A 13453-nucleotide genomic window follows, 5' to 3' on the forward strand; every position below is an offset into this window, starting at 1 on the left:
TTGTATCCCAAGGCATACAGATCTATGGTTCTTGAACTTGTCTTGTTAGGAAGTCGATTGAGTATGTTACCTGACAAGTCATATTAACACGACTCTTTTGAATAATATTATAATATAAAATAAAATAAAATAAATCAATTTCGGTCACATGTCACAATCTCATTGACTAGTATGTTAAATCAATATTTGAGACGAAAACAAGGACAGAATACGATGGGTATAATTTGCCAATCGTTGGCTGACATCCTTGCTTCTGTTTAAGATTTTTATAGAAGATATTGTTTTGTATCTTGGTGAATTTCCTAGTGGGCTTCTTTGTTTGATCCAAGATGATGCGTGAGGGCACTGCTACCTAAGAATTTAGGTCCTTTTAATCTATGGTCCGGAGGTCTAAGCTCTACGCTCTACCTAACACCCATCACTTCATTATAAAAAATAAAAAAACTTAATATGAATTATGAAGGAATGAGATATTTTCAAAAATCTCATCAACTTTTGATGAATTTACGATTCTAATTTATCGTTCATTTTAATTATAAAACATGAACAAATATGATATCAAAGGTTTTAAAGTGACAATCTTGCAGGTTTCACTACTTTTAGTGAGATTGCCACTGTACAAATCAACGAGACTATCACTTTGGATTTAAAAAAAAAAAAACTAATTAGTTTGTCACTTTAAACTTGTCATCTCATCACTTGCAAAACGTACGATTTCATACATTCACGTTTTGAGAATTAAAATGAATAATTAGTCAAAATCGTAATTTCATCAAATTCAACTCATGAAATGATAATTTATCCCCTTCAGAGAATTAGCACGTATCTTGAGGTGGAGTTAGCAAAAGTTGGTGTGGCAATAGAAACTCTATTAATAAAGTGAATTGAGGGTTTTACCTATGCAAGGATTAATGATGTCATAAAAAGGATATATTACCACATCAATGTCATGACCAAATTAACAGCTGGCATTCCAATAGTGAATAATAAATTATGAGACTGTAAAATCTTATCTTGCTACGGGACCATGAAATCAGGGATATAATTTTTTAAATATCTAAATTTATGTATATAGAAACAAGATATTCAAGTTGACCGTTGACTCTTAAGAATCCTTCTGTGATACTTTTTTTTTTTTCCTTAATTAGAAAATTTTATTAGTACTTTTAAATTACATCTCTTTTATTTTAGTCAATTTTTTGAAAGATCAAAGCAAGTGGGGACGGCCGTTTTGGTCCAATAAATACACCCTATCTGTGTGTCTTCTTCATTTGTTCTCAAGAAAAACTGCCATGGCCACCTCTGTTGTCTTTTGGTTCATTTTATTATGTTCTGTTCTTGATGGCTATGGTGTTGAATCTTCTCATCAAATTTACAGTAATCTTCAATTTCTTCAATCAGTTAAGACTCATTCTTCAAATCAATCTTATAGAACTGGTTATCACTTCCAACCTTCCAAAAATTGGATTAATGGTAGGTTACACTTCATTTCTTCTTCTTCTTCTTCTTCATCTCTCTTGAAAATTTATCTTTATTTTTATTTATTTATTTCGATTTTAATCTGTCTGTTATTGTTGTTGTTGTTGTTGTTGAACATGTTATGATCTTCTGATTCTGGATTGGATTAATGGGTTTGGTTTGATTCACAGATCCAAATGGTAAGTCTCTCTCTCTCTACATTCTATATAATTTGAAGTGTTTCATGTTCTTGTGTGACATGGTTTTAAAACTCGTTCTACACCGAGTTGACTCGGTCAAGGTATCTCTGAGTCTTGGGCGAGATAATTAATGTGATTCATCCATCAAATTGACTCGTCCATGATTCAAGATGACTCTTTCAGCTGGCTGTAAAAAAAAATAATTAGTTTTTTTTTGACTAAATGCCTGTTATTTGTGAAAAAAAAAAGGTTTTATAACTGAATAAATACTACTCTACTTTATATAATAAGAAATATTAGAATTATTTAAATATAAATATATGTGAATAAATAATTTTAAAATGATTTAAGCGATTTCACCCATTTTAGATAAATAACCTAAGCGAGTCAACTTGATATTTGGGTTCTGAAAGGTGAATTCACGGACTCATGGGAGATAGATCTTACAATTACTTGGACTATATATGTTTCAAAATATTTACCACATCACAATTTTTATCATTGTGAAATATATTTTACTTCTTAATATGAAAGATTTTTATTAGGACCGTAACTTGGGCGGGTTGGAGGGTAAACCCAAACTCAACCCCCCGCAACCCAAACTCAACTCAAACCGACCATTGGACCAAAGTTCATTAATCCAAGCTTAAACTTCTAAAATTGAGTTGAGTTTGATAATTTTGAGAGTTCTAGGATGATGCTTCCCTTCACTTCTTAATTCTTAATGTCAATATCATTAATTAAATTACACTTCATTTTCAAGAAATCAATGTGTATTATATATGAACATATATAGCAATTGACTCAACTAGAAAGAAAGAAAAAAAAAAAAGATATTATTTTTCTTAATTATAGGAAGAAATAATTAAAAAATATTTTTAAAATATATAATTAATATAAAAGTATTTATTATATATTAATATGTAACTTTGGGTTGAGTTGGGTTGCTCAAACCCTCGAGCTGAAATGAGGTCAGGTTGAGATCTTCCAACTTAGGCTCAACTTATTTTAATTTCTATATGACTCAACACAGACTCGACTGTCAATCAATCGGGTTGAGCTCGTGTCAGCCCACCCAGGTTGTAACCCTAATTTTTTACCGTTGCGAAAAAATTTTAATTTTTAAAACTGGCACGCATTTACAATAAAATACCTTAATTACTTCACAATCCACGTGCGTTTACTGTAAGGGTTAAACCAGTATTTCACGCTATAGCCTTTAATTGACTTCGTCAATAGATTGAAACGTGTGCTGTCCCGGTAAACAAGGTGATTTCCTGGCATGATTTGTCAACTTGCCCATTTTAAAAAGAGTTATTATTGGCACCCTAGTTTTTACTCCTTACATCCCACTTTCTTAAATTATTTATCACACCCCCATCAAAGATTAAAACACAAAATTATAATACTCAGTTCAAACAATTTCCTTAGTTCTTTACAATTATGATTGGACTTATATAAAATCTTAAACACAAAAATATAGAAATCTAGTAAAAAAAATAAAATTTTGAGAACTTCTATTGGCACCCCAACTTTTACTTATTTTCAAATTATTCTCTTATTTTCTTTATTTTTAATTAATTTTGTGAGGATTATCTCTATGATAAGGAAATCATTCTCGCCAAAATCAGCTCATTCTGAAACTTTTAACCTTAGTTTACAAGTTGAAGAATCGTGGACCGTCCTATTTTTGTAAATTACTTTTGATGAGGTTAAAAGTTTTGCAATGGGCTGATTTTTGGTGAGGATGATCTCCTCATCATAGAAATTGTCCTCATAAAAAATCAGTCAGTTCTAAAACTTCTAACCCATCTTTTGAAAAATGTTGGCTCTCTTTAAAAACTCTGAACGCCACCCATATATATATATATATATATATAGGGAAATGTTCAGCACCCTAAGTTTTACCACACACTTTAACAAACGTTTTTTGTCCTACATGGGTTAGAAGTATTGGAATGAGTTGATTTTTGGTGAGGATGATCTCTATGATTAGAAGATCATCCTCCCCAAAAATCAGCCCATTCCGAAATGTTTAGCCCCATGTTTACACGTTGAAAAATCGTGGACCGTCCATTTTTTGTAAATCAATTTTGATGGGGTTAGAAGTTTTGGAATGAGCTGATTTTTGGTGAGGATGATCTCCTCACCATAGAGATCATCCTCACCAAAAATCAGCTCATTCCGAAACTTCTAACCCATGTAAGACAAAACGCGTTTGTTAAAGTGTGTGGTAAAACTAAGGGTGGCGAACGGGACCCATATATATATATATATATATATATATATATTGAGTTTAATTTAATTTTCATTAAAACTGAGATTATATATGAATATTATTGCAGGGCCCATGATATACAAGGGAATTTACCATCTATTCTACCAATACAATCCTTACGGTACCGCATGGGGTAACATAGTATGGGCACATGCTACATCAACCGATCTCGTTAATTGGATTCACCATGAACATGCCATTTACCCATCGATCGAAGCCGATATCAATGGGACTTGGTCTGGCTCTACGACGATCCTTCCCGGGGAAAAACCTGTAATTCTTTACACTGGCCTTGACCCTTTATACAGACAAGTACAAAATTTAGCCGTACCCAAGAACTTCTCCGATCCATTCCTTCGAGAATGGATCAAATCAGCTCAAAATCCGCTAATCGAACCTATTAATGGCATCAATGGGAGTTCATTTAGGGATCCAACCACTGCATGGAAAGGCCTCGATGGACAATGGAGAATGATCATTGGGAGCAAGAGAAGACGTCGAGGAATAGCAATTCTCTATAGAAGCAAAGATTTTGTTAATTGGATTAAGTCTCAACATCCACTCCATTCGGCTAATGGAAATGGAATGTGGGAATGCCCCGATTTCTTCCCAGTTTCAATTAATAGTGCTAATGGTGTTGATACTTCGACGATTAATCCAAGTGTCAAACATGTACTAAAGATTAGCTTGGATGATACTAAGCATGATTACTACACTGTCGGGAGATATATCCCTGACAAGGATAAGTATATCCCGGATATTGGATCTATCAATGATGACTCGGGATTGAGATATGATTATGGAAAGTTTTACGCTTCAAAGACATTCTTCGATAATGTCAAGAATCGGAGGATATTGTGGGGTTGGGTTAATGAATCTGACACCGCATTGGATGATGCTGAGAAGGGATGGTCTGGACTTCAGGTAAATCAAAGTTAAACTAATCCGGCTAAATTTTAGTAAATTATTGCTCCTCATTCGGTTTTGGAACTCAGTGAGTCAACTCAGTAGTATTTTTAAAATGATGTGCGACTCAGTTAGGCCTGAAAAATACCCTTAACTTGAGCTTTATCAAGTAGTTTACTCACTGAGTTAACTCAACCGAGTCAAGCTTTACTTCGGGCCTCCACCACAAGTTGGAAGTTTGCTCATAGAGTCATTATCACTACTCTGTAAACATAAGAGAGGAAAAGACAAAGACAGCCTTAACAACACTTGGAAACATTTTCATCTAACTTATAAAAAAAAATAGTGACATTTCATTCTAAAATCTTGTAATTTTCGTCCAATCCAACTTTTCGTAGAAGTTAAACATGCTTGATTTTCTTTTTTCAAATTTTTATGCTTGATTTTATACGTGTCAGTTAAACATGTTTTTGACTTCAAAAAATATTTTTGCCGAATAGGAATTCGAGAAGCTAGAATCCATAAGCATAATCAAAAGGATTTCATTAAGATCTCACAAATTTTATTTTGCAGGCAATCCCTCGTACCATTTGGCTAGACAAAACGGGGCGGCAATTGGTGCAGTGGCCAGTTGAAGAAATTGAAAAACTTCGTTCAAACGCAATCCACTTGCATGATAAAGAACTTAAGGGCGGATCGGTACTCGCAGTTTCGGGTGTAATAGCTTCTCAAGTGAGTTTCTCATCTTGTTGCATAACACAATAATAATCACACTATTTCATAAATTTCACTTGTTTAGCAACATAACAAAATAAAAAAAAAAAAAGGTCTTGTATTGGCCAATTTTAAAACTCAATAATAGATTTACTGGAATTTCAAGTTGACTTGGTATTCAAACTTGAAAATGATTGATTTAATTGAATCTTTATTGTGCACACTTGGATGAGGACCTAGATTATTCTAATTTGTGATATTTCTTTTTATCTTGTGATGTGTTCTATTAATATTGTTTTTTTTTCTAAAAAGGTGAGTGAACATAATTTTAGTGGTTAAAATCTTAAAAGATAGTTTTTGAATTTTATTAGTTTGATAAATATCTTATTAGCTCACCAAATTTGACTGGTGAGACATCAAATTGAGATGATTAGACGGACACAGAGTCGGGTCAAGTCTGTGTTGTAGGCCATTCATATTTTGGCCGACACCACAATGAAACAGTGATTTGTGTATTACATGCCATGATTTGACATTAGGTACTTATGAGTATGTGAGAAGTCTTGTATTTTGTTGGTGCTATGCAAAGTTACGGGGGTGCAGGAGGTAGTGCCCAAGGTCTCGTCTCGCCTTCGTCCACAAATATCTTTTCTGAGTTACGAAAACAATAATTGTGTAATATTTTTTTAAGGATTTTTTTGTTGTTGGTGGATTTTGATTTTTAGGAGATAAATGTGTTTTAGCAACTCTTGATTTTATAAATAGAGATCTTTAGGATCGTAAAACTCAAGAAAAAATAGTGATTGTTTTTGTTTTTTTTGATCTGTGGATGTAGGCACAGTGCCAAATCATATAAATCCTTCTATTTTGTACGCTTTTAATTGTCTTTGTTGTTTCATCTTTTCACAACCTAGACATTCTTATTTAGGCTGGCAACAGAATGAAACACTGATATATGTGTGTATGTATGTATGTATGTGTGCATACATGGTACACCATGATCTAAAGTTTTGAGACCAGAATAAAATATTGATTCTTCAAAATATTTTGATTGAGATAGTGTCGATTTTTTCCTAATTGAGAAAAGATCTTAAAACTTGATTATAACTTTTCTTTTTGATCAAGTTCATGTCTTATGCCACGTGTTCGATTATAAATAATCATTCTATCTTATAGCACTTAAAGTCTTAAACCCAACTTTTTTTCTTGTCTACCTATCTTAATAGGCAGATGTAGATATCTCATTTGAACTTTCAAAGCTGGAGAAGGCAGAAGTCGTGGACCCAACTTGGGTTAATCCACAATTGCTTTGTAGTCAAAAAGGAGCATCAGTGCAAGGTAGTATTGGACCATTTGGTTTGTTGGTTTTTGCTTCTAAGAACCTTGAAGAATACACAGCTATCTTCTTCAGAGTTTTCAAAGGTCATAATAAATATGTGGTGCTCATGTGTAGTGATCAAAGCAGGTCAGTTTCATTTATATATTTTGAATCTCAAATCATACTTTTAATCTAAATCTGACCTAACTTTATATAAATTACCAAATCAGGTCTTCATTGAGAGAAGGGCTTGATAAAACCACCTATGGAGCTTTCTTGGATGTGGATCCTCTCCATGAGAAGTTGTCACTTAGGACTCTGGTATGTTCACTATTTTGATTCATTTTTTCAAGGGATATCAACTGGTTGGATTCAGATCGGTCAATATGACACCTATCTGGTTCAGATCCAATCTGATAATCGAACCTGAATTGAATTTTTGGATCCAAATTCAGTTTGTTAAGCACTATAAATCTTTACTATAATAACGAGAAGGCCAAATGGGACAATGGGTGTTTGTTTACACCAAAACTTGGAGGACCAAAAATGCCTCCAATTTTACATTTAATCTCATTATTAAGGTCATTTTTGTCAAAAGGAATAGAAATTCAATCCCACAACCTCTTATAATGAATTTAGTTTTTAGTTTTATAAAATTATAAAAATTATTATTTTTATTATATGGTTAATGCTAAAGTGACCTCAAGATTGTACCTCATATCGCACATCTTGACATGAAAGTATGTAGGAACTAGAGATGCTTTTCTTTTATTATTTTATCTACAAATTCATCTTAGTTGATATTTTAAATTTTAAAAAAAAAATAAAAAAAAAAAAAAAAAAACCCTTATAATGTGATAAATGATAAACATATGATGTTAAAAAAAATATTAGATTGTCTATTTAAAATTCTGCAAATAATTTTTTAAAATTATTCTAAAGAAATTAAATCATTTATAAATCCCAATTTTTGTAATATATATGTGTTTGCACATGCCACCTACTAAGTATACATAATAGTTTTGGCTTATTCATAATTTTGTATTAAAAAAATGGTCTTTGATTTGTGTATCCCTTATGGTAAAAGATACCAAAATTCTATATAACCATTTTCATAAAAATTAAAGAGAGATTCTATTGCCATATCAACTTTCACTAACACCACCCCAATTCATTTGCAAATCACCAATGGATTAGAACACATCTTTGGGTGTGTTGTGGCAATAGAAGCTCTAATATTAAAAGATTGCTGGTTCAGTAATTTTGACAAATATATATATATAGCTATTTTAGTAATTTTATCCTTAATAAATAAACTATTCACACTGAAGTTGATGTATTTGGGTTTGTTATCTTGTGCAGATAGATCACTCAATTGTGGAAAGTTTTGGAGGGGAGGGTAAGGTTTGCATCTCTGCTAGGGTTTATCCAAAGTTGGCTATTGACGATGGGGCCCATCTCTACGCATTTAATAATGGAAGTTTGAGTGTTACAATTTCAACATTCAGTGCTTGGAGCATGAAAAGGGCTAAAATCAATTGAAAGCTACAAAATTGGAGAAGTGAGGATCGAATAATAGATATTTTATTCTAATAAAAGAATTATTATTATTATTACTATTATTATATCATATGTTATTTATTTCCTTTTCTTTCTTATTATCCTTTATATAGACTGCTTTTGTTCTTTTCTTTTCTTTCTATATTTATTTATTTGGTACAATATTTGGACAAACATAATTTTAAGTCCAAAAATAGACTTTTTGTCTTTTATATAACATATTCTAAGATCCATACCTCATTTTGTATATGTGGCCCACCAAACTTTTCAATAAGGTTAAATGATTCTTGGGAAAAAATCTCAAGGAAATATGAATTCCACCTAAGAAAATGTTAAAAAAGGGAGTTGGTGCTTAAAAGAGAGTTGGTTCTTAGGATTGGGAGTGGGGGCAAAAGTGGGACAATAAAACTAGTAGTAAGGCTATCAATTTGGCTTTCTAGGGATGTCAAAAGACCCAACTTGAGTCCGGTCTGAAAACCATGCCCAAGCCCAAACTTAGTCCTGGCCAAGTTCAAATGTGAGCATGTCAGGAATGGGCATAGTTTTTGAAGTCGAGGCCGGCCCAAAGTCTGACCCGATGAAACCCAACCCGAAGTTCGTCCCTTTGATAAAAATTAACCCCTCCCAAGGAACATATTTTAAAAACAATTAAAATTTTGTATTTTCAAAGTGCAAGGAAGTCTTTTGTTAAAAGGAAAAGGTCTAAGGTGGTGTTTGTTTGCGTTATTTTTCAACGTTTATTACTAGGGAAAAAAAAAAAATTAGCACTTTTTGTCAAAACAACGCGTTTATTTATTCTATATTTTCAACGCTTATTGCTAAAAATAAAAGAAAATAATTCAGCACTATTTTGATGTTGAAAAAAAGTGTTGAAGCGGTAAGCACTTCATTTTTTTCTATATGGACAAATATACCCTTCATTTTTTGGGGCATGGACAAATATGTCCTTATACTTAAAAGGATATTACCTCTTATATCTCATAGATAAGTATATAAGCACCCCACAAATTAATAAACCCACACCAAGGCCAAGTTGTAGAGATCATCCTCACAAAATATCAACTCATCCCGAAACTTTTAACCCCATTAAAAAAAGTTCAAGAATTATAAAGCGTCCTTTTTTTTTTAAAACTAGTTTTGATGTGGTTAGAAGTTTCAGAATAGGCTGTTTTTTAGTGAGTTTGATCTCTAAACCATATAGATCATCCTCACCAAAAATTGGCTCATTCCAAAAACTTTAACCAATTTCAGTAATGTGTAACAAGCATGATTCTGCATCTAAATAAATAACTTTTTCAACACTTAAATTCTATGCTTAATGCTATTCAACACTTATTTGTTTTTTAATTTAACAAACAGCACTTAAGTATTTTAACTAGAAGTCTTTAATTTTTGAGACAAGTAAAGTGATTGTAATTAGTTAAGATTTCGAATTTATTTCTACTTTTTAGGATTTTTAAAGATTTATTTCATATTTATTATTAATTTAGTTTTTTTTTAAACTAAATAGCCTATTTTTTATTAAAGCTCGAATTTAGTGGGCTTAAGGTCGGGCTCTACATCACTTACTAAGCCTAGGTAATTACCGTTGAGACCCATGCGTGATGAAACATGGATCGGCTCATTTACATCCCTCTGGCCTAGGAGAAAGGTTTAGGGCCTCAAGCCCACAGATATAAAGATGGATACAAATTTTCCAACCTATTAAATATGTGCAAGGTTGACCCTACCAACTAATAGATTAAGTTAGATATATGATTTTGTAATAAAATATAAATAGAGCTATCATAAATAATAAGTTTACTCTTATCTCTAATTATTTTTCAATTAGAATAGTGATAACTATTATTTTGATGAAAAATAACATCGAATGACTCCAAACAACTTCAAAAGACGCATAAAGTTATTATTTTTATTTTTAAACTCGAGTCTATTGGATACAAGTTTGGGCTAGATGACTTCGACCCAACTAGGTTTTAGGAATGTTCTACTTAGTGCTGACCTCTTTAGGGCTCGTCGAAGCTGCTTGAAATTGCTCATTAAGAGTCCTAACTAGGAGGTGGGAAAATCATTTTTCTGTCGTTGGGGTAGAAAATTATTTTCACCTTGATCTGGGTGAGAAAATGAATCTTAGGGCATGTTTGATTGCACATGAAAAATGATTTTTCTCCCTCCAAAAGTCCCACAAAATTTGGATTTCATGAAAAAATAAAACCACCCCAATTTTTCATCTCTAAATCAAAATCTTAACTTCATCTCTTTTTCTTCCCCACTACCACCATAACTACCGTCACATTCACCATCTTCGTTGTCATCACCAGCGTCACTATTATTTCGGCAACAACCACCACCTCCTCTTCTCTATCTCTCTCTCTCTCCACATCCTTCCTCAGATATTTTTTTTTTCCCATGATTTTGTCTCGATGAAATCTAACAATGTAATTTAATTTTCCAAACTTACCCATTTTCCATCAACCATTATTTTTTCATGAATTTCAAATCTTTTTAAAAGTCACTTTCTATTCAATCTTAACTAATTACATGCTAGAATGTTAGATAGTCTCTTTTATCCCAAGCATTCCCTATTCATGGACCCACTCGGAAAACAACCCAAGCATGCTCTATTTTTTCAAGGAGAAATCATTTTCCATGCACAATCATATAATCCTTAAGGAATAGTTTGCTCCTAGGGCATTTTTTTCTTTGATGAAATAATGCTAAAAATGATGTCTTCCACTCAATCTTAGGAATGTAAACTCTTTAATTCCATCTGATTGGATTGGGCCCCATACTCTATTTGTCTAGAATGTTAGATTGTCTCTTTTATTCCAACAAAATAGGGCATGCTTGGGGTGTTTTCCGAGTGGGTCCATGAGCCAAACCAATCAATCCACAATGAATTTTAAGTCCTTGGGATTCGAGTTGTCAATGGTTCTAGTTCAGATTGGATTGGTATTGATCCGATAGGAACCCAATTGGATGTCATTTTAAGTTCAGACTTGATCCAATATTATATGAATTGTTCCGGATCCAATCTGATTTGAAAAATTAATATTTTTGGATCGATCCTAATCCAATCCGAACCGATTTAATAAAAGTATATACAAATTTTAATATACATCATATATCCAAATAAAACACAAATTAGGAGAAGATTTATTCAAAACTAATCTGATTAGCTATAAAAGAAAATGATTCTCATTGCCCTAACCCTTGATCAAGACCCATAGTTATTGGATCAAAATAGTTGGAATTTGGGTGTGATTCGAATCATCGACAGACCAGCATGGGATTTAAGTCGATTGACTTGGTGTGCCAGGACCAAATTTAGGTCCACATATTCTCCCCTGAAGTTCAAATAACTTACTCCCAACCTTACTTTTTCTCAAATCGATTACAAATACTCATTTGGTAGAATTAATAATTTTAGATGATATAATTACCATTTATTTGAAATTTTATAAATTAATCAAACAAAATAATAAGAGTGGGCAATGGTCTTGAGCACAAGGTTCAACAATTTTAAAATGTTATTTATTTTAAAAGATAAATAATTTCTCATCCATTTTAAAACAAGAATCAAGAGTTACAATTTTAATGTACTTCCTAACCCATCAAGTTAAACTATTATGATTTTCAAGAAATTTATTAATAAAATAGCTAATATAGACAAATTATTAGCTATTTTCGAAAAAATGAGAAAATTTTCGAAACATATACAAATGATGATTTTGAGTTTCTTACCAATGTCTATCCCTCCCTAAAAATCCTATCTTGTTCTTAAGATTTAAATGTTGAAGAAAATAAATTTTATGGGTGAAAGATAAAAGTATTGTTATATTTGACTGATTAATTCATAGATTTGTTTATTTAAATGTTACAACTTAAAAAAATAATAATAATAATAAATTCCGGTTTTGGTACACTATTCATTTTAATTCCTAAAACATGCATTTCAAGTAAATTAGTCACTTTTATAATCAATGGATTCACTAGTATATCTATGAATTCGTAAATATAAAAAGTGATGAACTCACGAGCTAGTTGGTTATAAAAATGACGAATGGATGTTTTGGGAATTAAAATGCAGTGCACCAAACTCTGAATTTTGTCATATTCAGCCAATCAAATGGAGATTTGCCCTTGAAGTTTTTTTCAAGAGCTTCTATTGGCACCCCAACTTTTACTTACTACACCATAATTTCTTAAATTGTTAGGAGTCCCCCTAACCTTACTAAGGCTTCTTGCACTCACCTCTTGGCATCCAAAAACATGATATGATGCTTCAAAGTTATAGAGGATGAAATTCTATGAATTTTGAAAAAAAAAAAAAAAATAGGATTATTTTTCACCGTTGAATTTCATTTTTAAGTTTGGGAGTTGTGTGGAAGTTTGGTAGGTGTCCATTTTTAAATCCTTAGATCTAGTTCAAGAAATTATTTTTATTTATTTTTTATCTAAGTATTTTAATGAAACTTAGAGGGTTGTCGTGTAAGATTGCTGATGTGACAATCCATTTGAACAAAACGGCCCTTAGTAAGGCTCAAAATCTTACTATGTTAGTAAGGACAGGTTTTCACAATTATTTATCACACCCCAAGTAATAATTAAGACACTCTACAAACATTACAAAGGCTTATCCCATAAGCGGTGAGAAGTCTATAGGGAATTCGATACCCAGCATTAGCAATATGTCCTCGGGTCACCTATGAGGGCACACCCTCACTTACCCGGTGCGTGTGTTGTACGGGCGTTACATGCGCCCGGGGGAGGGACCCATATGCCTTGACTCTTCTAGTCACACTAGTTGAACGTAAGTTCAAACACCTCGTCATCCAAAAAAATAAAAATAAAATAAAAAAAATAAAAAACATTACACAGGCTTGGCTCAAACTATAATTTCAAAATTACAAAACATTATAACTATTGATTCAAACAATTTCAGTGGTTGTTTAATTTACAATGTCTCATATAAAATCCTAAGCCCCAAAAGTAGAAATCTAGCAAAAAATTTGGGAG

At 32.2% G+C, this 13453-nt stretch overlaps 1 protein-coding gene across 1 annotated transcript; it reads left to right on the top strand.

Annotated features, from left to right (window-relative positions):
- The first annotated feature begins 1198 nt into the window (after positions 1-1198).
- LOC147410548 (beta-fructofuranosidase, insoluble isoenzyme CWINV1-like) lies at positions 1199-8565 on the top strand. Its single transcript, XM_086436640.1, has 7 exons — positions 1199-1473; positions 1650-1658; positions 4004-4860; positions 5416-5574; positions 6783-7021; positions 7105-7195; positions 8237-8565. Exons 1-7 carry the CDS (start codon positions 1293-1295, stop codon positions 8414-8416), a joined length of 1716 nt encoding a protein of 571 aa, XP_086292766.1. The 5' UTR covers positions 1199-1292; the 3' UTR covers positions 8417-8565.
- Positions 8566-13453: the final 4888 nt, after the last annotated feature.

This window comes from Akebia trifoliata, chromosome 1 (genome assembly GCF_017979445.1).
Source record: "Akebia trifoliata isolate Shusen 1 chromosome 1, ASM1797944v1, whole genome shotgun sequence".
In the NCBI taxonomy this organism is placed as follows: Eukaryota; Viridiplantae; Streptophyta; class Magnoliopsida; order Ranunculales; family Lardizabalaceae; genus Akebia; species Akebia trifoliata.